Source organism: Schistocerca serialis, chromosome 1, assembly GCF_023864345.2.
Source record: "Schistocerca serialis cubense isolate TAMUIC-IGC-003099 chromosome 1, iqSchSeri2.2, whole genome shotgun sequence".
Classification (NCBI taxonomy): domain Eukaryota; kingdom Metazoa; phylum Arthropoda; class Insecta; order Orthoptera; family Acrididae; genus Schistocerca; species Schistocerca serialis.
Genome location: NC_064638.1, coordinates 324,394,345 through 324,421,503, shown reverse-complemented (window position 1 = coordinate 324,421,503; position 27,159 = coordinate 324,394,345). Strand labels below are relative to the sequence as shown.

The following is a 27,159-nucleotide window of genomic DNA, read 5'->3' as shown; positions in this document are numbered from 1 at the left end:
CTTTTTGTACAGTAACTTATTTAATTTCCTTCTCGGGGGTTCCAACTTGGCTTTGTTACTAGCATGGCAAGGCAGCTTTGATTTTTTTAAGGTTGTCTAATAACTGACAGTTAAATTATTCTTTTCAATTTTTGTTTGGTAAAGTTATTATTTCAGCTTTAGATTGGCTGACTAGCTATAATTAAATTTATTGCCGAGTTATGAGGCGCCCGTTGAATCTGTAATATTAGGGCCCGTTCTTAAATAGTACTCCGCGATGTAGTGACTATTAGATTTAAGGCAGGCATTCGTAGTAAAAGTTTTGATTGAATGATAGATTTTTTTAAATAGCCTGAGCTTTCAAGGAAGTGTGTTCAAGGGCAAATTAACGATGGAGATTCTGCCGTGTCTGATCATCCGCAAGCAGGGTGGTGAAGACGCCTTCCGGCAATCCAAGCAATATGTGCACGCAACTTGCCAGTCACCCTTGACAGCTTCATCTATTCTGTAAAAGTCTTTAATTAATAGATCAGAATCAAATTATCCTCGTCAGAATTAATATCCAGCCCTCCACTGTCATCATTTGACCCTATCACAGTTCAAACTTTTACATCTCAAACCTGACAAAAGACGCTGCCCACTAGTGTTTGGCAATATCTTACACCCATTAAAACGCCCACCTAATCGAGGCATCAACGAAAAAAGTTGTAGCTGTGTCGGGCTAATGCAGGTGATTCATATAGTCGGCTAATTAACGCGGACGAGGACACGGCAAGCAATGGTTTACCGTCACCGAGAAGGGCGGATAGCTATCTGGCAAGTTGATGCTGAGTATTTTTTTGTTGCTGCTAGGTCATGGTGCAAACAGATCATCTTTGTAAGCGGCAAACAGTCACAGAAGAATACCCCCGAACTGTCCCCAAGGAGTTACGGGAGGACTTAAAGACGACAGGCAGAAAGCAGCTGTCGAAAGCAGCATTTCTACTCGACAGCAACGCCCAGTTCATTCAGCACAGGACTATGTTACACATCGTACTCATTTGGGCCATCAAATTTTAGATCTGAACTGTGTCCTCCCACCGCCCCGTGTAGTATCTGTTTACTTCTTGTTACATTGTCCAGTAATATGTCAGGGGCCACCTATTAATAGCGTGAATAACCATATTTTGTAGTGCGGGCCGCTGTGAGGGGAACAGGAGAGAGTCAGTGGAAGTTGTAGACAGGGATGCGGAGCGATCGTGACGCCAGCGCCGTCACCAGCTGCGCTGGGTTTATCGATAGAGGATCCATATCGAGAACAGACCGATCGAGATAGCCCCACAGATTCTCGTTTGGGTTTAACTCCGCGGAGATGGTGGCCAGTGCAGTAAGGTAAACTCACCCCAGTGCCCTGCGAGGTGGGCGTCAGGCTGCATTGTCCTACTGGTAGATGCCACTGTGCCGAGGAAAAACGGATTGCATGTAGGGGTGGATATTGTCTCGAAAGGTAGAAGCGTACTTCTGTTGATCTATTGTGCCTTCCAGAATGACGAGATCAGGCAGGGAATACGCTCCGATCTGGGTCCTTCCGACGATTGTGCTGGGTTGCTTCCAGTAAACCCAACGGCCATCTGTCCGATGGAGTGTAAAATGTGATTCGCCGCCGGCCGCGGTGGTCTCGCGGTTCTAGGCGCGCAGTCCGGAACCGTGCGACTGCTACGATCGCAGGTTCGAATCCTGCCTCGGGCGTGAACGTGTGTGATGTCCTTAGGTTAGTTAGGTTTAAGTAGTTCTGAGTTCTAGGGGACTGATGACCACAGCAGTTGAGTCCCATAGTGCTCAGAGCCATTTGAAATATTTTGTGATTCGCCTGAAAAAGCCACCTGTCCTAGACTTCCAGAATGACGAGATCAGCCAGAGAATACCCTCCGATCTGGGTCCTTACGACGATTGTGCTGGGTTTCTTGTAGATGTTCCACACCGTAAACCCAACGGCCATCTGTCCAATGGAGTGTAAAATGTGATTCACCTGAAAAAGCCACCTGTCCTAGACTTACGGTTGCGGTACTGGCGTGCAAATTCTAGCTTTCGTTGCCGATGAAGAGCACTCAGCATGGGTTCACGGGCCAGGTGCCTGCAGCGGAGGCCCGTACTCAGCAATGTTCGCCGGACGGTCGTCGAGGTGAAGCTGTTGGTTCATCTGGGCGATCAGCTACTCAGCCGTTGCGCTTCTTTTGTCACAAACGCTCTGTCGTTCACCTCTGTCATCTACGGGCCGACGCGGCGCTGATTTTGGCTAGCTCCATTCTGCCACGGTATACTTTAACCACTGCAGCACGTGAGATCTTTATAGACTTAGTCGTTTCGGAAGTGCTTCCACCCCTGAGACGAAAGCCAATGATAATGCCCTTTTCAAAGTGAGGTAAATCGTTCCGCTTCCGCATTATTCGACTGCACCGTTTTCCCCATCCCCGGACACGCTTTATGTACGCCCCACTGTTAGTACTGTCAGCTGTCATCTGTGACTGGTTATTACACGTTACGGTCGAACATAGGCGGTGACTGAATTAATGGGGGATGTTGATGAAATTGACCAAAAATGTCAATTTCCGATTTATTTTTTATTTGTTAGTACATCTTATGCACAATAAGATCCCAAAGGTTCAATGGTGAAATCGCATCCGAAGTGCCTGAAAATTAATTGAAAGTGTGACACGGCCTCCCTGCCACGCCCAAATTTGAAGCAGCACTTCAATACCAGCTCAGTGAACAACGATTCTGTGTATTACTTTCAACCAAACGTGTGTGGGATGGATCTAGAAGGCAGTGATACATACTCTTTGGTTTTATAGATCATCTTTGGCCGATCCTCCACATCTCAAAAAGTGTTTTGATGGCAAAACCCAAAATCCATATGAGTCTCTAAATTCACTCTCATGGAAACGATGCCCTAAAAACACATTTGCATCTGCTACAGTTGTCAGAATTGCTACTTATGATGCAGTTATTGTATTTAATAATGGGAACGTCGGGAGGATGAAGGTATTAGAAAGAATTGGCTTCAAGATAGAAAATTTTACGCAAGATATCCTGAGAAAAGTAGATTTACAGCGCGTCTCTGCAGCTGAAAAGTCAGTTGAAGATCTGGTAAAGGAAAGTAGACAGACAACAAGAAACCAGAAGAGAAGCCTTGAAGGGAAAGACGACTCACGGTACAAATGTGGTGCCTTCTGAAGAAGTGACGTAAGGGAAAAAGCTGTGTTGAACTTTAAACTGCGTTTCCTGAAAAGTTTGTTATTTAAATTTTATTTACCTTTTCCTCAGATTCTATGAAGGCTAGAATTATGAAATTTAGTATACATATTTATGTAAACCTAATAAACGTTGTCTCAAGAGCAAATTTTGAAATTCTGATTGAAAACTGAGATATGGGGCAATGTGCTTGGAAGTTTGCTTGAATTTAAAATTGTACTTGTGGAATTGTAATTCAAAAATTATGAAAATTCTCCTGTTTGAACTAGTCCAAAAACCTCATGAAAGAAGCTTACAGCATATAAAGAGATGAAACAGAGAAATTTTTGTAGAAATCTCTTGAATGCTTGCTGAGAAAAAGGAACATACATTATTTTTTGAAAGTAAAACTCCAAATTTCATTCAAAAAAAGTTGAGTATATATAATCAAAGCATTTTATATGTAAATGTGTTACTTTGATGTAAAGCATGGTACAAAATTTCGTTGTCATATCTCCAAAACTGTGGACTTGGTGAATTTTTGAAGTAGTATGTGTTTTTCATCAACGTCCTCCCTTAATGTGAAGAGACCGCGTATTTTCTCTTATGAAGAAACCATAAAGTAACAATTATTTCCGCATCTGTGTCGAGGTTATTTTCGAGATGGAATTCCTCTGAGCAACCAAATGCAGACTTCTAGAACCAAGATCTCCAGCTATGTGCCGCATTGAAGGATGAATTTTGATTTTTTTAGATATGACGATTAAAAAGTTTTCGACTGTGCTCGTTTGTTTGCGTAGCGAGTAAAGAAGAATTTCCCGCTGTCAAGCTGCATTCTCTCGCTCCTCTCTCTAGATTTGTAGGAGGTTAATGTCTAATGCATTAAACGCGGAGCACAAGCTTAGGGAACGATGGGGAAGGAAAGCCGCTGTGCCATTTCGTAGGAAATGACAGGAAACGTAAATCAGGATGGCCGGACGCGGACCTGAAACTCGAGAATCGGAGTCCAGCATGCTAACTACTACGTCTCTCTAAATTTATATGGCTCTGACATCAGACAGGATTGCTTTCATAATGAGCTGTTTGTCGTGCCTTTCTGGCGCGCGAATGTCTTTCGCCCTTGAAATACTTCCTCACACAGCTACAAGTTTCCTCAAACCTGATTGCGCTAGTGTACAGCGACGCTTCACTCGCTGGACTGGATAAAGAACGCAATGCTTGAAAACGTGATCCATATGTTAATTTTTCACAAAACTAGTACAAATACACAGACGGTTGGTGGCAGTACTGGCAGTGGGGGGTTTATAAGGCGTATAACGCGGGAAACAGTGTAGTCGTTGTCGTAACGCGGAAACTGAGCGATTTATCTGGCGTCCAAAAGGGCACGATCATTGGGTCTCGGGACAGGAGTGGAAGCATTTGGAGAGCGGCTAACTGTGTAATCTGTTCGCTTGCCACCGTGGTCAAGGTACACCGTGCATGGCGAAAGTTGTTGTTGTTGTTGTTGTCTTCAGTCCTGAGACTGGTTTGATGCAGCTCTCCATGCTACTCTATCGTGTTCAAGCTTCTTCATCTCCCAGTACCTACTGCAACCTACATCCTTCTGAATCTGCTTAGTGTATTAATCTCTTGGTCTCCCTCTACGATTTTTACCCTCCACGCTGGCCTCCAATACTAAATTGGTGATCTCTTGATGCCTCAGAAATTGTCCTACCAACCGATCCCTTCTTCTAGTCAAATTGTGCCACAAACTCCTCTTCTCCCCAATTCTATTCAATACCTCCTCATTAGTCATGTGATCTACCCATCTAATCTTCAGCATTCTTCTGTAGCACCACATTTCGAAAGCTTGTATTCTCTTCTTGTCTAAACTATTTATCGTCCATGTTTCACTTCCATACATGGCTACACTCCATACAAATACTTTCAGAAACGACTTCCTGACACTTAAATCTATACTCGATGTTAACAAATTTCTCTTCTTCAGAAACGCTTTCCTTGCCATTGCCAGTCTACATTTTATATCCTCACTACTTCGACCATCATCAGTTATTTTGCTTCCCAAATAGCAAAACTCCTTTACTACTTCAAGTGTCTCATTTCCTAATCCTATTCCCTCAGCATCACCCGACTTAATTCGACTACATTCCATTGTCCTCGTTTTGCTTTTGTTGATGTTCAGCTTACACCCTCCTTTCAAGACACTGTCCATTCCGTTCAACTGCTCTTCCAAGTCCTTTGCTGCCTCTGACAGAATTACAATGTCATCGGCGAACCTCAAAGTTTTTCTTTCTTCTCCATGGATTATAATACCTACTCCGAACTTTTCATTTGTTTCCTTTACTGCTTGCTCAATATACAGATTGAATAGCATCGGGGAGAGGCTACAACCCTGTCTCACTCCCTTCCCAACCACTGCTTCCCTTTCATGTCCCTCGACTCTTATAACTGCCATCTGGCTTCTGTACAAATTGTAAATAGCCTTTCGCTCCCTGTATTTTACCCTTGCCACCTTCAGAATTTGAAAGAGAGTATTCCAGTCAGCGTTGTCAAAAGCTTTCTCTAAGTCTAAAAATGCTAGAAACGTAGGTTTGCCTTTCCTTAATCTTAATGGCGAAAGGACGTTATCAAAACCGGCGACGAGGGAACTGTGGTGCACTACGGGCCGTAGATGATGAGGTGAATGTCTGCTGTTGAGATGTGTACGGGCGAATAGACGAGCAACTGGTGAGCAACCGGCCGCCCAGATGAACCAAGGTGGCCGGCCGCTGTGACCGAGCGGTTCTTGGCGGTTCAGTTTGGAACCGCGCTGCTGCTACGGTCGCGGCTGTGGCAAAGCCATGTCTCCGCAGTATCCTTTCTTTCAGGAGTGCTAGTTCTGCAAAGTCCGCAGGAGAGCTTCTGTAAAGTTTGGCAGGTAGGAGACGAGATATTGGCAGAAGTGAAGCTATGAGGACGGGGCGTGAGTCGTGCTTCGGTAGCTCAAATGGTAGAGCACTTGCCCGCGAAAGGCAAAGGTCCAGAGTTCGAGTCTCGGTCGGGCACACAGTTTTAATCTGCCAGAGAGTTTCATATCAGCGCACACTCCGCTGCTGAGTGAAAATTTCATTCTGGAAACATCCCCCAGGCTGTGGCTAAGCCATGTCTCCGCAGTATCCTTTCTTTCAGGAGTGCAAGTTCTGCAAGGTTCGCAGGACAGCTTCTGTAAAGTTTGGAAGGTAGGAGACGGGATACTGGCAGAAGTAAAGCTATGAGTACCGGGCGTGCGTCGTGCTTCGGTAGCTCAGATAGTAGAGCACATGCCCGCGAAAGGCAAAGGTCCCGAGTTCGAGTCTCGGTCGGGCACACAGTTTTAGTCTGCCAGGAAGTTTCAGGTTTTTGGAAGCTGGGTTGAAATCTCGCCGATTGTTGATGACACCATACCACAGACAACACAGACTTGCGTGGTGTATAGCCAGAGTCAACTGGGACATTGAGTGGCAGTCTGTGATGTTCATCGATGAAGCTTGCGTTTGATTGAGGGAGTAAGACCGACGACAACGTGACTCTAGACGTATACCTTCTTTGTTACGTATTTGCTGCTGTTGCATGTGACCTCGTTGTCTTGCGTTTCTAAGGCTGATTGTTGTATTCTTTACTGTAATTCCTATACTTCTTTCAATGTAACACTGAATATGTAATGTTAAACATCTACAGTAAAATTCTACAGCCTTATCAACAGAAAAAACAGAAATGAAAGAGGGCAAGAAGAGTGCAGTAAAAGTGAAAGAAAAACCTACCCCCACAGAACTTTTTGTCCCCAATTCCTTAAAGTGGTAACTAGCAGTCTTGTAATTGGTGAAACCTGCTGATCACGCAGTTCATGCAGATGGTTGTTGTCTTGTAAACGTCCCCTTCTCAGGGATCGAGACGTGGCTGCACGATCCGCTACAGCCATGCGGATAAGATGCCTGTCATCTCGACTGCTAGTGATACGAGGCCGTTGGGATCCAGCACGATGTTCCGTATTACCCTCCTGAACCCACCGATTCCATATTCTGCTAACAGTCATTGTATCTCGGCCCACGCGAGCAGCAATGTCGCGATACGATAAACCGCAATCGCGATAGGCTACAATCCGACCTTTATCGAAGTCGGAAACGTGATGGTACGCAATTCTCCTCCTTGCACGAGGCATCACAACAACATTTCACCAGTCAACGCCGGTCAACTGCTGTTTGTGTACGAGAAATCGGTTGGAAACTTTCCTCGTGTCAGTACGTTGTAGGTGTCGCAACCGGCGCCAACCTTGTGTGAATGCTATGAAAAGTTTATCATTTGCGTATCACAGCATCAAATTTCGCGTTTGTAGCAATTTTAGTGGCCAGTAATGTAAGTACCCTCACTCATGCAATTATACTTGGTGGTGACTCCAACATATCCTGGATGCGGCTGGCGAAAATACATGTTTAAAATGTGTGGTCCGAAATCGTACCGAATGCGTTCCCGGAAAATTATTTTGGGTAATTAGTTCAGTGGCCCATTCAGAGTCTAAATGATTGCGAAAACGTATGTGGCCTCTTAGGTACAAATAATCCCGAGCAAATGGGGATTATGATGGGTACAGGGATTTGTGACCACAAAGTTGTTGTAGCGAGACTGAATACCGAACATCCAAACTCACCAAAAATAAACACAAAATACATACACTCCTGGAAATTGAAATAAGAACACCGTGAATTCATTGTCCCAGGAAGGGGAAACTTTATTGACACATTCCTGGGGTCAGATAGATCACATGATCACACTGACAGAACCACAGGCACATAGACACAGGCAACAGAGCATGCACAATGTCGGCACTAGTACAGTGTATATCCACCTTTCGCAGCAATGCAGGCTGCTATTCTCCCATGGAGACGATCGTAGAGATGCTGGATGTAGTCCTGTGGAACGGCTTGCCATGCCATTTCCACCTGGCGCCTCAGTTGGACCAGCGTTCGTGCTGGACGTGCAGACCGCGTGAGACGACGCTTCATCCAGGCCCAAACATACTCAATGGGGGACAGATCCGGAGATCTTGCTGGCCAGGGTAGTTGACTTACACCTTCTAGAGCACATTGGGTGGCACGGGATACATGCGGACGTGCATTGTCCTGTTGGAACAGCAAGTTCCCTTGCCGGTCTAGGAATGGTAGAACGATGGGTTCGATGACGGTTTGGATGTACCGTGCACTATTCAGTGTCCCCTCGACGATCACCAGTGGTGTACGGCCAGTGTAGGAGATCGCTCCCCACACCATGATGCCGGGTGTTGGCCCTGTGTGCCTCGGTCGTATGCAGTCCTGATTGTGGCGCTCACCTGCACGGCGCCAAACACGCATACGACCATCATTGGCACCAAGGCAGAAGCGACTCTCATCGCTGAAGACGACACGTCTCCATTCGTCCCTCCATTCACGCCTGTCGCGACACCACTGGAGGCGGGCTGCACGATGTTGGGGCGTGAGCGGAAGACGGCCTAACGGTGTGCGGGACCGTAGTCCAGCTTCATGGAGACGGTTGCGAATGGTCCTCGCCGATACCCCAGGAGCAACAGTGTCCCTAATTTGCTGGGAAGTGGCGGTGCGGTCCCCTACGGCACTGTGTAGGATCCTACGGTCGTGGCGTGCATCCGTGCGTCGCTGCGGTCCGGTCCCAGGTCGACGGGCACGTGCACCTTCCGCCGACCACTGGCGACAACATCGATGTACTGTGGAGACCTCACGCCCCACGTGTTGAGCAATTCGGCGGTACGTCCACCCGGCCTCCCGCATGCCCACTATACGCCCTCGCTCAAAGTCCGTCAACTGCACATACGGTTCACGTCCACGCTGTCGCGGCATGCTACCAGAGTTAAAGACTGCGATGGAGCTCCGTATGCCACGGCAAACTGGCTGACACTGACGGCGGCGGTGCACAAATGCTGCGCAGCTGGCGCCATTCGACGGCCAACACCGCGGTTCCTGGTGTGTCCGCTGTGCCGTGCGTGTGATCATTGCTTGTACAGCCCTCTCGCAGTGTCCGGAGCAAGTATGGTGGGTCTGACACACCGGTGTCAATGTGTTCTTTTTTCCATTTCCAGGAGTGTATATTTAGAAAAGCAGATAAAAATTCGCTTTATGCCTTCAAAACTAACAGTCTCCACTCTTTCCAATCTGACTTTGTAAACGTAGACCAGATGCAGCTTAAATTAAAAGTAATAGTAGCGGTGGCAATTGAGATATACCAAATAAATAAGGAAGAGATGATACTGATCCCATGGTACACAAACAGGTCAGAACACTATTTCAGAAACAACTAAAAAAGCATGTCACATTTGAAATAAAGCAATATCCTAAAGGTAGGCGAAGTTTTACAGAAGCTTGAAGTTTAGCGCGGACATCAATGTGAGATGCGTTTAATAGTTTCCACAACGAAACTCTGTCTCGAAATCTGGCAGTAAACCCTAAGATTCTGGTCGTACGCAAAGTACACCGGGGGCAAGACGCAAAGAATACCTCCAATTCCCGACGAGAATGGCGATGTTACTGATGATGGTACCATTAAAAAGTTACTAAACACAGTTTTATGAGATTCCTTCACCAAAGAAGACGAAGTAAATATTCCAGAATTCGCGTCAAGAACAATTGTAAACAAGGCTAACTTAAAGCTCGTCATAAGATGCGCACCTAAAATCTGGAAAGCTGCACAAGTCACACCGGTACCTATGAAAGGAAGTAGGAGTGATCCGCTGAACTGCGGATCCATATCGGTTGCACGATCAGTCACACAGATCTGAAGGTTGTCAATTCGACTAAATACTTAGGGATTACGATTCCTAATAACTTAAATTGGAACTATCATGTAGTTAGCGTTGTGTATAAAGCGAACCAATGACTGCGATTTAATGACAGAATACTCAGAAAGTGCAACAGGGATACTAAAGAGATGCTTACACTACCCTTGTCCGCCTTCTTCAAAATGGCTCTGAGCACTATGGGACTTAACATCTGTGGTCATCAGTCCCCTAGAACTTAGAACTACTTAAACCTAAGGACATCACACACATCCATGCCCGAGGCAGGATTCGAACCTGCGACCGTAACAGTCGCGCGGTTCCGGACTGAGCGCCTAGAACCGTTAGACTACCGCGGCCGGCTGTCCGCCTTCTTCCGGAGTATTACTGTACGAAGGGGGATCCGTAGCAGCTAGGATTGACGGAGGACATAGAAAGAGTGGAAACAAGGGCAGCTCGTTTTTTAATATCGCGAAATAGGGAAGAGACTGCAACGGATATGATACGAGAATTAGGATGGCAATAATTAAAACAAAGGCGTTTTTCGTTGCGAGGGGATCTTCTAGTGAAATTTCAATCGCCAACTCTCTCCTTAGAGTGTGAAAATATTTTGTTGGTGCCCACCTACAGAGATCATCATAATAAAGTAACATAAATTAAAGCTCGCACGGAAAGATTCGACGAACCCTCCGTCATTGACTTAATTGTGAATTGCAGCGTAATAATGTAAATGTAGATGTACCCCTGTAATCACTTGCATTCGGTCGAGTTTGCCTTTATCTAAACAGCAGCACGCTGCTGTATGTCGTATTTGAATGTCGGGTGGGCAGATACATAGTAGTAACATTATAGCCTCGACAGGTGTTGTACCGCAGGCCGCAGTAAACTCAAGGAGTACGCCCATCTGCGCTCATCCAACAATGGTTGGTTGGTTTGGGACAGGGAACCAAACAGCGAGATCATCGATCGCATTGGGTTGGGGAAGGATGAGAAGGGGTGTCGGCCGTGCCCTTTAAAAGGAACCATCGCAGCATTTGTCTGAAGTGATTTAGAGAAATCTCGCAAAACCTAAATCAGGAGGGCCGAACGCCGGTTTGAACCGTCGTCCTCCCGAATGCGAGTCCAGTGTATTAACCACTGCGCCACCTCGCTCGATGTCCAACGATGAACCGCAGCTCCTGCAGACACTGGCTGCGAAGGCAACTGTTGCATGGGGTATAGCGATGTGGTAGCTTGTAATAAATGGTAGTGGCCCACACAAACTTATAGGTAGCTTAATATTATGTCATAAAATTCCTCTTTCGTCCAGCTGTACTCCTAGATATCTGCAGACCTTGCTGGCTGATATGGAGGTGTTATTAGTTTTAATTGTACGGTTTTTAGTCCGATATAGTTGGTCTTTGAGTAGTATGTACCTAGCTTTCTGTGCTTCTATGGCTGGTTTACTATTTGAACACCATAGCCCCATCTGCTCAAGCATGCACTTTCTTCTAGCCGTGTCAGACAGTCCGCATGTACTACCATGGGGGCTTCGTCTGCATACGGCACTATCCCATCGACAGTGTTCTCCTCATTGAGAATAAAAGGAGAGGTTCAATAGTTAAGTCGCAGAAGATACGACAACTTAATAGGGCCTCGACTGAGGCTTTTTTTTTTTTTTTTGAAAAAGTTTTTGTTTATTAGATATACGTCCGCAAAAATAAATTATGAACCTGAGACGCTTGAACATTGCGGATCATCAGACGTCGTCAAAAGCACCCGCAATATCTATCATGATTTCTATTTCGTACTTTCTTCTGGAGAAATCCACAATTGCAAGTACTGTATTGATTGCGTCGTCAGATCAGCCTTTGTAGGAGTGATAATGGCATACATTTCCGACTTCTGGAATCATGTCGTGTGGAGCTATGGATATGCCAATAGGACGGATTTGTTAAAAGGAGGTTGCTTTCCAGTATGTGGCAAAAATGTTAAACAGGAGTATAATGTAAGGCGCCATATTGCCTTTCACAGCACAAACATTTTCAGAAATGTATGGATCTTCGGCTATAGTGATTGACGGAAAGTCATCGAGTAAAACAGAAGTGATTTCTGACGTTCCCCAACGTAATGTTACAGGTCCCGTGCTGTTCCTTAAACGATTTAGGAGACAATCTGAGCAGCCGTCTTAGGCTGTTTGCAGATGACGCTGTCGTTTATCGTCTAACAGTCATCAGAAGATCAAAACCAATTGCAAAACGACTCATATGAGATATCTGTAGGGTGTGAAAATTGGCAGTTGGACCGAAATAAGGAAAAGTGTGAGGTCATCCACATGAGTGTTAAGAGGAATCCGTTGACTTCAGTTACTCGATAAATCAAAAAAATCTAAAGGCCGTAAATTCAACCTAGTAATTACAATTACGAACAAATTAAATTGGAAAGAACACGCAGAAAATTTTGTGGGCAAGGCGAACCAAGAAGATGCAACAGATCTACTAAAGAGACTGTCTACACCACGCTTGTCCGTCATCTTTTGGAGTACTGTTGTGCTGTGTGGAATCCTTACCAGATGGGGTCAACGGAGTACATCGAGATAGTTCAAAGAAGGGCAGCACGTTTTGCATTATCGCGAAATAGGGGAGAGAGCGTCGAGGACGTGATACCGGATATGGGGTGGACATCACTAAAACAAAGGTGTTACTCGTTGCGGAGGGATCTTCTCACGAAATTTCAGTCACCAACTTTCTCCTCCGAATGCGAAAATATTTTGTGGACTCCGCTCGACGTGGGAGGAAACGACCATCACAATAAAGTAGGGGAAATCAGACCTCGTACGTAAAGATATAGGCGTTCGTTTTTTCCTTGCGCTGTTCGAGAGTGCAATAACAGAGAATTATTGCGTAGGTGGCTCGATGAACCATCTGCCTGGACTTAAGTGTGATTTGCAGAATAGTCATGTAGATGTAAGGAACATCAAGTCAGATTGTAATGAGTATTGGACCTGAGATACATGGCGTAACTACTTCCATTTTCGTCAGTGTATGAGGGTCTCAAGCAAGGGGATAAAACAACTTACGTTCTCACAGCTGCCAAACGAGAACAGCGATTGACCGTCTTGAAGGACGAATAGCAGCCTTAGTTTCAAAAGACAACATAAACATTCAAGAAATAGAATGTCAAACCGTTACCCGTATGTAGTGTCTTCTGCTGAAGCCTTAGGCAAGCGATGAAACAGCAATCAGCTGAAATCTTCTGGTGTGGTGTGACTAGTCTAGGGAGTTGGTATTTTTTTTTTTTTCAGTCATCAGTCTTCCGAATAGTTTGATGCAGATCACCACGAATTCCTCACCTGTACCAATCTCTTCACCTCAGAGCACCTTTTGAAACCTGTGCCCTCTGTCATTTATTGAATCTATTCCAAACTCTGTCTTCCTTTACAGATTTTACACTCTACAGTTCCCTCTAATACCATGGAAGTTATTCCCTGAAGCCTTAACAAATGTCCTGTCATCCTTTACCTTCTTCTTCTCAGTTCCTTTCTTCGCCGATTCTGCAGAGCACCTCCTCGTTCCTCATTTTATCAGCCCATCCAATTTTCAACATTCTTCTGTAGCACCACATCTCAAACACTTCAGTTCCCTTGTGTTTCGGTTTTCCCAGTCCATGATTCACTACAATACAACGCTGTGCTCTAAACGTAGATTGTCAGAAATTTAGTCCTCTAATTAAGGTCTACGTTTGTTACTAGTAGACTTCCATTGAACAGGAATGTCCTTTTATTTGTCCTTCTTGCTCCGTCCCTCATGGATTTTTTTGTTTGGAGTTCAGTACAATTCCTTAACTTTACCCACTGCGTCATCACCAATGTTGATAATGACTATCTCTCTATTCTCATATTTGCTATTTCTCACTATATGGACCTATCTTTGGTTTACTCCCAATCCGTATTCTGTACTCATTTAGACTGTTTATTCCAGTCAACAGATTCAGTAATTATTCTTCATCTTCACTAAGGATAGCATTGTTCTCAGCGAATGTTATCATTGATATTCTTTCATTCTCAATTTTAATCCACTCTTGAACCTATTTTTTATTTGTGTTATTGCTTCTGCGATGTACAGATTGAACAGTAGGAGTGAACAACTGCACTGTTCCTTACACCCTTTTTCATCCGAGCACTTTGTTCTTCGTTTTTTCTACATTTTGTATGTTAACCATCTTTTCATTTATATCACTCCTATTTTTCTCAGCATTTCGAGCATCTTCCTGCAATTTTACACGGAAGGATGCTTTCTTACGTCGACAATTCCTATGAACATGTCTTGATTTTTCTTCTGTCTTGCCTCCATTATCCATCGCAACGTCAGGACTGCCTCTCTGGTGCTTTTACCTTTCCTAAAGGCAAACTGATCGTTTTTCTTTTCTTTTCCATTATTCTGTATATTATTCATGTGAGAAGCCCAGTTGCAATTATGTGCTCTTGCTATCTTCGGATCTGTGTCGATGATGTTTCTCCGAAAGTCTGATGGTATGTCGCCTATTTAAGAGATTTTACACACCAAATTCAGTAGATGATTGGTTGCACAATTCAAGACGATTCCTGTTCAAGAAATTTATTATACCACCTTTGTTTGTCATATGTTTATCAGCGACTTTGGAATTATGTTGTATACATAGTTCTGCGTAGTCAGCGCGTACACAACTTTCCCACTAGAGCGCGTCCCGCTAAGCACAACAGCGCAGGCACAGCGCTCGTCCGTCTCCGCACTACGAGATGGCGCTGTCATAGAGACGGACCAAATTCTGCTTCCGCCGATCCGCGTATTAATATGCAACGCAGCCAATGAGATTGCTGCTAACGTAGAACCTTTTCTCGTCGCGGATCACACTGGCGCAGTGATACCTGAACGCGCGAGGTATTATAACGAGTGTACAGACCTCCGATTAGTCAGTCTGCATCAGTCTGCATTAGTCTGTAGTCAAGTTTCAGTCTGCGCCTAATAAGATTATCACGTTCCTGTACATAGCCATGAAGAGAAATGTATAGACACTTTGTCAAGTATCAGATATGTGAGAATAAGATTAACGTACCAAGACCCAAAGGAACTTCAGATTATCAATAGTAAATAGCATCCAGAACCAAGTTAAGTTATTTTTATGCTTGTTATTATTTTAATAAATGTGTGTGAAAATTAATCAAGTTCTGTTTAAAGTTGGTCACCGTCAATCTGCTACTCTAAGCGTGCAAGTGGCATTTGTATCGTCTGACCTAACGGCAGAAGATAAACACGCCACGATAAGACCACGAGACATATTGCTGACACTCGCCTACTTCGTTAGAGCGACAAGTCAAATAATCTGATGGCGTGTGTACCGAAGGTCTAATAGTACGCACCCCACAAATTAAATCTAGGTTTTATTTATCTTTGGTGTTTGTTATATAAGCGCTGAACTAGCTGCATTCTCCCACTTCTCTTGTCCTGTTTTACGAGAAGACGCTTACGTAAGTTCTTTCCATTCGAATCACAGCCATTTGTAATTTTTAACAAGTAAATACGCTACAATGATAGCATTTCAATTAAATGGTAATAAAACTTACGATCTCGTACATATAACTAATCAAATTATAATGGAATTTCTCTTATTCTCCAGCTATCTACACGAGATTATTTTACGAATTACAAATGGTTCAAATGGCTCTGAGCACTATGGGACTTAACATCTGTGGTCATCAGTCCCCTAGAACTTAGAACTACTTAAACCAAACTAACCTAAGGACATCACACACATCCATGCCCGAGGCAGGATTCGAACCTGCGACCGTAGCAGTACGAATTACAGCATGTATTCTATGACGGTCAAAAGTTTTGAGCGTTATTCCAGCTCTGTCACAAAACGAGATTTTTTTTTTTTTAACTAAAGTCGGATCTGCTTCTCTCTGACAATGTTGTCCGTCACTAACAATAAATTCCAATAATTTATCTAAACAAATCATGTCAGAATTAACGGTCTCAGATAATATATTTATTCGATATCTTCATTGTCATCGACACAGGAAAAAGCTGCAAGTAAATATTTCCTGCGTTGCTTGAAAACTAATTTCATTTGAGAATCAACCAGTATCCCTTTATTGTGGCTAAGTATTTGTGAAAGTATTTAGGGAAAAAAGTTTTCTGATAAACAAAAATAAATTCAAAAGACAGAGCAATTATTAACAATCAGATATACTTCATATCCCTTCTACTTTTTTTACTCTTAAGTCTTCCAAAGCTTTTTAAATTCTGCCTTTAATAGTGGATTCCCTATGTCTTCCACATCGACTCCAATTTCTTTTCCTGTCACGTCATCAGGGAAGTTCTCCCCCTCATAGTGGCCTTCAGTGTACTCTTTCCACATATACGCTTTCCCCTCTTCGTTTAACAGTGGAATTCTCATTGCGATCTTAATGTTTTCACCCTTGCTGTTAATTTCATTGAAGGTAGATTGAAGGTAGTTTTTACTTTCCTACATGCTGAGTGAATACTTCGGACGGTCATATGTTTTTCGATTTCTTAACATTTTTCTTGCAGCCATTTCGCCTTCGTTTCGTAGCACTTCCTGTTTATTTCATTCCTAAGCGATTTACTTTACTGTATTCCTGTCTTTGCCTAAACATTTTTCTACTTCCTTCTTTCGTCGATCAACAGAAACATTTCTTCTTCTACACGAGATTTCTTCACAGTTACCCTCCTAGTACCTACGTTTATTTTTCCATATCTGTGGTGTCCACTACTCTTCAGCTGAACTGCCTATGGTGGTACTCCTTTTCGCAGTATCCATATCTTTAGCGAATTTCAAGCCTGCCTCACCCTTCTTCAGTACTTCAGTATGCTATTTCTTTGCATTCTGATTCGTCCGTACGATTCTCGGCCTGTTCTTCATCATTACTAAATTGTGATTGGATACGCCTCACATTCCAGTATCTGATTTCGGAAACTCTGTCTGATTATGATGCCATCCAACTGTAATCCTTCCGTGGCTCCAGACCTGTTCAAAGTGTACTTTCTTCGCTTGTGATTCTTGGACAGAGTAATCGTTATAGCTGGCTGAGATTAACTGCAGAATTCAATTTAGTTTTTCTTTTCTCTCATTCCTACTACCAAGCCCGTATTTATCAGTAACTCTTTCTTCGGCTCCCATCCTTACTGTCACATCCTAATCCCTCACGGTTATTAGATTTTCACCTCCCTTTACTTAATGAATTACCAGTTCAGTATTCTAATATACTTCCTATGTCTCTTCATCTTCTGATTGCGACTTTGTCATGTATACCTGAACTATTGTTGTCGCAGTTGGTTTCCTGCGAATCTGAAGAGAACAACCCTATCACTGAACTGTTCATAGTAGCTCTGCCCCTTGATTCTTATTCATAACGTATCCTACTCCCGTTATATTATTTTCTACTGCTATTGATATTACCCCGGATTCCTCTGATCAGAAACTCTTGTCTTCTTTCTGTTCACTTCACCGACGCCCTCTATATGTACACTGAGGAGCCAAAGAAGCTGTTACACCTGCCTAATATTGTGTAGGGCCCCAGTGAGCACACAGAAGTGCCACAACACGACTTGGTATTGACTCGACTAAAAGTAGTTCTAGACGGAAATGACATCATGAATCCTGCAGGACTGTTCATAAATCCGTAAGAGTACTAGGGGGTGGAGATCTCTTCTGAACAGCAAGTTGCAAGACATCACAGATATGCTCAATAATGTTCATTTCTGGGGAGTTTGGTAGCCAACGGAAGTGTTTAATCTCAAAAGAATGTTCCTGGAGCCACTGTGTAGCATTTACGGACGTGTGTGTGTGTGTGTGTGTGTGTGTGGGGGGGGGGGGGGGGGTATCGAATTGTCTTGCTGGAATTGCCCAAGTCTGTTGGAATGCACGATGGACATGATACTTACGTACGTGTCACCTGTCAGGGTCGTATCTAGACGTATCAGGGGTCCCCTACCACTCCAACTGCACATACCACACACCATTACAGAGCCTCCACCAGCTTGAAGATGCAGGGTCCATGGTTTCATGAGGTTGTCTCCATACCCGTACACTTCCATGCGCTCGATACAATTTGAAATGAGACTTGTTAGACCAGGCAACATGTTTCCAGTCATCAACAGTCCAATGTCAATGTTGACGGGTCCAGGCGAAACATAAAGCTTTGTGCTGTGCAGTCATCAAGGGTACACGAGTGGGGCTTCGGCTCCGAGAGCCCATATCGATGATATTTCGTTGAACGGTCCTCACGTTGACATTTGTTGATGGCCCAGCATTGAAATCTGCAGCAGTTTGGGAAGGGTTGGACTTGTCAGGGGGAACGATTTTCTTCAGTCGTCGTTGATCCCATTCTTGCAGGATCTTTTTCCGGCAGCGGCGATGTCAGAGATTTGATGTTTTATAGGATTCCTGGTATTCACGGTACACTCGTGCAATGGTCGTACGGGAAAATACCCACTTCGTCGCAACCTCGGAGGCTCTGAGCACTATGGGGCTTAACATTTGGGGTCATCAGTTCCCTAGACTTAGAACTACTTAAACCTAACTAACCTAAGAACATCAAACTTCCATGCCCGAGGCAGGATTCGAACCTGCGACCGTAGCGGTCGCTCGGTTCCAGACTGAAGCGTCTAGAACCGCTCGGCCACAGCGGCAGGCGCTACCTCGAAGATGCTGTGTCCCATCGCTCGTGCACCGATTGTAACATCACGTTCAAACTCACCGAAATCTTGGTAACCTGCTATTGTAGCAGCAGTAACCGATCTACCAACTGGGTCAGACACTTGTTGCCTTATATAGGCGTTGCCGCCGCATTCTGCGTGTTTACAAATCTCTGTATTTGAATACTCTTGCCTACACCAGTTTCTTTGTGTAGACCGAGACTTAGTAGTTCCCATTTCAGGTTTTCTAATTTACCTACCTCTTTCAAACATCTGATATGCCTCATCGTGAAGCGTAGAAAGTTATCTTTCGTTTGTTATTCTGTCTTTTTCTCTTAGTCACCTACCTTTGGCAGTTCCCTGCTGGAGATTGGAATGGGGACTAGTCCATAATACTTTGTCAGTCTGACGATCATCATGACACATTTTCAGTTACAGGCTACATATCCTGTGAATGCACATTATGTGTCTAATGCAGTGGTTTCCATTTACTTATTCATTCTTGTACCGTTGATAGTGGCTGATTCATTTGAGTTTTAGGTGCAGTTTCCCATCGCAAGGGCAAGAGTGTTTCATGAACCTCTGTCCGCTTCTCGGCCCTCTTTTACGAGATCACTGGCAGAACGACGATGACTTCTTATGCCAGAAGTTTTAAACACGACTGTTTCTCAGGAACCGTACACAATATTCAAACATAGGAATTGTATAGCCAACCGGTTGCAAATAGTTTTTTGGTATCATTGACTAAGGGTGTCTTCATCAGAATAAAATTTTGAGAAAGCGTAAAATTACATTGCGAGGAAGCAATGGTCAGAATTCAGAGCAGTTGTGCTCAAGTCAAAAATAAAATAGTTCCAGAACTGTCACGCATGCCAAGCTAGGAATAACATGCGACATGCCAAAAGTCTTCCAGCGCCGTTGCTGATCATTTTTATTGAAAAATAGCTGACAAACCCAGAACTGCTCAGGTATTAATTTTGTCATTTTTCTATTAGAAACCGAAACAAAAAATTGAATTGTATTTGTAGTGGAAATATAGAAAAATATTAATTTCCATGCATTCATGAAAACACCTTTGAAATTATGAAACAGACGTACGAAGAAATCTGCACAATGTGTAATGTATAAATACAGTATCCAAACTGAGAAATGTAATATGCAATATACATATCGTTTGCTCAACTCCTTCGGTAGGCTTGGAATGAAATGATGCCGGATAGGTTCTGTACGATAACTGCAGCTGCTTTGCGATTTTGTAGACTTCTCTATAGCAAAGCTTCTTTCCTTTAGAGAGCTATTGGTTTCGTCTACAGCCGTTTCCCCAGCGTAGTTGAAAGCCGTCAAAAGCGCTGACAGGTCTCAGGGATTTCTTTAAGTTGGCTCGACTGTAGGAATGTCTTACAAGGAGAAATCCCCAAGAGTGGGATCGAGTTTTTGAAACCATCTATACGGTGGTGTATGGCGGGGTGCCGGGTATCCCACTATTGGTGGGCCCCCGTTTGCGAGTAATCGAGGAAAAATAATTTTGAAATTATGCATGCGATTCCAGAGCCTCAATACTGACAGCTGTACACATAGTGGCGTTGTTACGTAGTGGTTACCGTACATGAGCCTCTTGTGCGGAAGGTTATGGCGAGTCTCTTCACGTGCTTCAAAATTTTTTATTTTTAAATATTTACCAAAATGAGCTTGGTCATTATTTTTATTCAAATAATTGGTTTAAATGTGTTTTTTAAAATTTCTAACACTTTGTCACGTCATTCTAATCATGGAATTAATTTTTACATTTACTCTTAGTTTTTCCTATAGATATGTTTTTTTTTCATTTGAAACATTTATACGAGTGATTCTAATTATTTTTTGTATAATTTAGATTTAATCTTTTTCGTTTGAACATCTTATATTTTCGTCCCTGTTATTGCATTCTTTATTTCTATTCCTCATTTTGCGCATTTCTTTCCCTCGATTACTCGCAAACGACGGCCCACCACGGTAAATGGCTGCAAGGTGAGGTGTCTGGGACCCTAACTTAGACCACCGTATAGATGGCTTCGAAAATTCGTACCCACTGCTGGGGACCTGTACTTCTTAGTAATAAAGTATGAATGTATTAATACTTCATACATGATACGGCAGTTTTTCCTAAATCTCCTTGTTTGTAAGGTCCTATCTCCTGAAATATGATGGGTAGGTGGTTCTTAGCCCCACAGCGATGCTTTCCAGGCAGTAAGTGATACACGTATTGAGTTTGGTTGAAACTGGTCCAATAGTTTATGAGGAGGTGTAGAAGACACATTCATAAGCACTGATCAACCAGAACATCATGACCATCGACCTACTATCGATATAAACCCGTCCAGGCGATAGCAACATCACCTGGCAAGGAATGACTATTAGATACACACACCCAAAGTGCATGCAGCGTCAGTGAGCCTACTGTCCGTGGGTAGAATGGGGAAGGCAGTGCAGATTGTGATGGCCGGGAGGCTCGGCGCAAGCATTTCGGAATCTGGAAGATTTGTCAAATGTTCGAGGGATGCTTTGGTGAGTGTCTTCAAGACGTAGCGAAACCAAGGTGAAACCACGCCCAAACATCTTGGGTTGGGCGGTCACCTCTCATTACAAAAAAATGGCTCTGAGCACTATGGGACTTAACATCTATGGTCATCAGTCCTCTAGAACTTAGAACTACTTAAACCTAACTAACCTATGGACATCACACAACACCCAGTCATCACGAGGCAGAGAAAATCCCTGACCCCACCGGAAATCGAACCCAGGAACCTGGGCGGGGGAAGCGAGAACGCTACCGCACGACCACGAGCTGCGGACCCTCTCATTACAGATGTCGGACGTCGTAGGCTGTGCAGACTGGTAAAACAGGGCAGGCGGCGAACTGTGGTGGAACTAACATCAGACTTTAATGGTGGGCAGAGTACAAATGTGTCTGAACACAGAGTGCACCGAACACACCTAACGATGGGCCTCCGCAGCCGACGACCCATGCATGTGCCAATGTTAGCTCCACGACGTTGGCAACTACGATTAAAATGGGTATGTGTTCATCAGAACTGGACGCTGGCGCAGTGACAGAGCGTTGCGTGATCTGACGAATGCCGATACCTTCTTCATCTTGCCGATGGGAGGGAGCGAATCCGTCGTCTTCCAGTGGAACAGCTCCTTGACACCTCTACTGCGGGACAGAGACAAGTTGGCGGCGGCACAATTATGTTCTGGGGAACTTTCACGTGGGTGTCCATTGGTCCAGTGAAGCTCGTGCAAGGCACCATGACAGCCAAGGAGTGTTGTACACTGGTTGAAAATTACGTATATCCCTTCATGACCATCACGTTTTCCGTCGGCAGTGGCATTTTTCATTAAGATAATGCGCCATTACACAAGGCCAAGAGTGTGATGGAGTGATTCGAGGAACACAGTGACGAGTTCCAATTAATGTGCTGGCCAGAGCTTATCGCCCCAGTCCCCGGAATTAAGGGGAATTACGTGACTGGTGCGTGCATATGTGGTGCCTACTCGCTCTAGCGATCTACAAGGTCTCATTCTTTCCATGCCACGACGCGCCGCCTCTGTTATCCTTGCCGGCTATTAGGTAGGTAGTCATAAGGTTCTGGCTGATCAGCGTACATGTGCACTACTGGCCATTAAAACTGCTACACCAAGAAGAAATGCACATGATAAACGGATATTCATTGGACAAATATACTAGAACTGACATGTGATTACATTTTCACGCAATTTGGGTGCATAGATCCTGAGAAATCAGCACCCAGAACAACCACCTCTGGCCGTAATAACGGCCTTGATACGCCTGGGCATTGAGTCAAACAGGGCGTGGATGGCGTGTACAGGTACGGCTGCCCATGCGCTTGAAACGATACCACAGTTCATCAAGAGTAGTGACTGGCGTATTGTGACGAGCCAGTTGCTCGGCCACCATTGACCAGACGTTCTCAGTTGGTGAGAGATCTGGAGAATGTGCTGGCTAGGGAAACAGTCGAACATTTTCTGTATCCAGAAAGGCCCGTACAGGACCTGCAACATGCGGTCGTGCATTATCCTGCTGAAATGTAGGGTTTCGCAGGGATCGAATGAAGGGTAGAGCCACGGGTCGTAACACATCTGAAATGCAACGTCCACTGTTCGAAGTGCCGTCAATCCGAACAAGAGGTGACAGAAACGTGTGACCGATGGCACCCCATACCATCACGCCGGGTGATACGCCAGTATGGCGATGACGAATACACGCTTCCAATGTGCGTTCACCGCGATGTCGCCAAACACGGATGCGACCATCACGATGCTGTAAACAGAAACCGGATTCATCCGAAAAAATGACGTTTTGCCATTCGTGCACCCAGGTTCGTCGTTGAGTACACCATCGCACGCGCTCCTGTCTGTGATGCAGCGTCAAGGGTAACCGCAACCATGGTCTCCGAGCTGATAGTCCATGCTGCTGCAAACGTCGTCGAACTGTTCGTGTAGATGGTTGTTGTCTTGCAAACGTCCCAATCTGTTGACTCAGGGATCGAGACGTGGCTGCACGATCCGTTACAGCCATTCAGATAAGATGCCTGTCATCTCGACTACTAGTGATACGATGCGGTTGGGATCCAGCACGGGGTTCCGTATTACCCTCCTGAACCCACCGATTCCATAATCTGCTAACAGTCATTGGATCTCGACCAACGCGAGCAGCAATGTCACGATACGATAAACCGCAATCGCAATTGGCTGCAGTCCGACCTTTATCAAAGTCGTAAAGATGATGGTACGCATTTTTCCTCTTTACACGGGGCATCACAACAACGCTTCACCACGCAATGTCCGTCAACTGCTGCTTGTGTATTAGAAATCGGATGGAAACTTTGCTCATGTCATCACTTTGTAGGTGTCGCCACCGGCGCCAACCTTGTGTGAATGCTCTGAAAAGCTAATCATTTACGTATCTCAGCATCTTCTTCCTGTCGGTTAATTTCGCGTCTATAGCACGTCATCTTCGTGGTGTAGCAATTTTAATGGCCTGTAGTGTAAATACATCGGTTTACTGAATGGCACGTGGCCGCACCTGCGGCACGCAGCAGAGCAGCGCGGCGGCCCAGGCGACACGCATCATGGCTCTGGAGCGCTGGTACGTCCAGGAGCAGTAGGTGAGCGGCCGGCAGACAGCCTGGTGGCGGTCCAGCGCCGTGACCACCAGCACGAACGAGCTCAGGTACGGCCCCAGCGGCTGCCCGTACTTCACCAGCTTGCACAGCACCGCGCCGCCCTGCCACACACCAACAAGTAGAGCCAATTCAGTTTAGCCTTTTGCACGTTCCGTGGACCACATTTCTACATCTACATACGGAGAGAAAACAGTAGATTTTTTCTGAACTGCTTTTCACGATGTAGCTAGAATAGATGAATTAATATTTTTCTCACGAATTAGTGGGTGACGGCAGTTAGCTTCAAATGTGATCTAGCGACCGTAAATCAGAAATAGATTAACAACAGGAAAGTTACTCGTGTGACCTGTCGCTGCGGTAGTAGAGACTGATATATTCGTTTTCAAAAAAACATAGTTCGGAAGATCTTACGAAAGTTATTCAGTCCAGCTTTAAACCATCAGAACTGTACGTCTTTACTACCTTTGTATCCATTACGGGTAAGGTTACCCTATTTGTTAGGGTTAAAATAGTTCGCTTGACTTTTTAAATGAGTCATATGCCAGGACGAGACTTTACTGATATCGCTTGAGAGCCGAAATGCAAACGTGTCCTCTCGCGATACCAATTCAACGCTGCAACGGGTGTGCACATGTTTTCGCCGACGGTCCGACGTCGTGTGCTGCACGCTGAAGCGGTATCTCATTGGTAATGCTGGTACGGTCTGGTTAACTCCACCGCTGGCGCATGGAGACACGAGACAAAACGCAGTGATTTCGGATGAGTTCTATTTCACACCGTCTTACAGCAATGGCTGCTTTCTGCATGCTACTCTGGTGACCGCAGTCTACCAGCCTGCATTGTTGAGCGGTGTAGAGGACGGACGCTAGTTGTGCTGGTTTGGGGTGCAAATGCGTAGAACATTCAGCCTCGACTGATTTTTGTTGGGGGCAATACGAACAGCAGTCGCTACATTAGAAACTGGCGAATATTTCAGGAAGATAATTCGAATGACAGTGGGTGCCTTCGAGTTTGCATGCCTTATAGCCTTCAAAAAGTATTTCTACATCTACATTTGTATTTACATCTACATTCATACTCCGCAAGCCACCCAACGGTGTGTGGTGGAGGGCACTTTACGTGCCACTGTCATTGCCTCCCTTTTCTGTTCCAGTCGCGTATGGTTCACGGGGAGAACGACTGCCGGAAAGCCTCCGTGCGCGCTCGAATCTCTCTAATTTTACATTCGTGATCTCCTCGGGAGGTATAAGTAGGGGGAAGCAATATATTCGATACCTCATCCACATACGCACCCTCTCGAAACCTGTACAGCAAGCTACACCGCGATGCACAGCGCCTCTCTTGCAGACTCTGCCACTTGAGTTTGTTAAACATCTCCGTAACGCTATCACGCTTACCAAATAACCCTGTGACGAAACGCGCCGCTCTTCTTTGGATCTTCTCTCTCCTCTGTCAACCCGACCTGGTACGGATCCCACACTGATCAGCAATACTCAAGTATAGGTCGAACGAGTGTTTTGTAAGCCACCTCCTTTGTTGATGGACTACATTTTCTAAGGACTCTCCCAATGAATCTCAACGTGGCACCCGCCTTACCAACAATTAATTTTGTATGATCATTCCACTTCAAATCGTTGCGCACGCATGCTCCCAGATATTTTACAGAAGTAACTGCTACCAGTGTTTGTTCCGCTATCACATAATCGTACAATAAAGGATCCTTCTTTCTATGTATTCGCAATACATTACATTTGCTACGATTAAAATTGCTACGATTTCGAACGTTCTAGCAAATCTACACGAAAGAGACATTTTCTCTGTAAAAACGTGGCTACATCTGAGTATTTATATACCTGGATTTTTTTAAAAATTTTAATCAAACACAAAATTTTGTACATGTAACACAGTCACATACCGGTCGGTTGTAATTAAAGCGCAGCTACTCAAAGAGATCCAGTGTAGGTTGTAATTATCGTATGGCAGCGAAAATTCTAATGCTTTAATGAGGAACCAATATACTCTGGGAACAAATTAGTTCCAATTTTGGCCACCAGGTGAAAATATGGCGTTGTGAATGCAAGAAAGACGTATAGAAATGATTCATTAAGTAATGTATTAGGGACAGGACGAGCACACAAATGGCCAAAAAAGTGAGAAGGGCATAATGTTGATTTTATGATTAATCGCAGCTTACAAAATCTCTTCGATGTGAGTGCCGGAGACGTCGACGAGATGCTATACAGCACCAAGTTTGCACCTGGTAGCGAAAATTGGGACTAATTTTTTTTTTAGCGCAAATCTGTTCTTAATGAACGTATCGGCGTATCAACCAAGTTGCGCCTCCATACGATAATTATAGCCAGCATTAGATCTCAGCGAGTAGCTACACCTTAATAATATACACTCAGTACATACATCTGAGGAGTAGAAAGAACTGTCAAGCACAAGATGACTTTCATTTGAGGATCGATGATTGGTGAAGGGAGACTGATTGTAAACAAATGTAAGGTGCATGAATAGCCGACATCATTCACTACTGACTGATGTTACTTTTGGCGACAAGTCACTGGAAACATTAACTACCGTAACCATGCAGTGTGACTTAAAGTGGAATGGTCACATAAAGAAAAAAAATGCGGTTAAGTGCCAGCAGGACTTGCGCAACCAGCATTCCGCACAAATTTAATTATTCATACGGGTGCTTCATCCATCGCAGGTTATAAAAAAAAGATTCAAAAGGCTCTGAGCACTATGGGACTTAACATCTGAGGTCGTCAGTCCCCTGCAACTTAGAACTACTTAAACCTAACTAAGCTAAGGACATCACACACATCCATGCCCGAGGCAGGATTCGAACCTGCGACCGCAGCCGTCGCGCGGTTCCAGACTGACGCACCTAGAACCGCTCGGCCACTGTGGCCGGCCCAGGTTATCGATATAGGCAAGATATACGTCTAACCATTCCTGAGAAAAACGGCTCGCAACAGAAGCACGGACAGACAATTGGATAACAGATGACAAAAGTATTTTTTTAAGTGAGATATAATTACAAATAACAATTGTCGGATTTTCTCCTTTGCTTCTACCGTGGAACCTAGCTTCTTACTAAATTTCATGCTTACAGGTCATCGGGAAGTACCCTATATGTTTGATAAGTCAGTTTGCGAGTACCAAAATATGTGATATGAATGACCGTATCGTTTGATCGCATTGACTTAGAAGCTCCAATTTTCTATGCTGTCAAGGGACCTTAGACCTTAATAAATGACATGAATGTCACCTTGATACGTATCCTCATTCATGAGAAAAG

General features: G+C 44.5%; 1 protein-coding gene across 1 annotated transcript in view; it reads right to left on the bottom strand.

The window, feature by feature from the left end:
- LOC126470626 (vasopressin V2 receptor-like) overlaps window positions 1–27,159 on the bottom strand; it is a 198,795-nt gene that overhangs the window by 52,282 nt on the left and 119,354 nt on the right. The window contains exon 3 of the mRNA XM_050098635.1: window positions 23,750–23,950. Within this exon, the coding sequence (XP_049954592.1) occupies window positions 23,750–23,950 (201 nt within the window). The remainder of the gene's footprint in view (window positions 1–23,749; window positions 23,951–27,159) is intronic.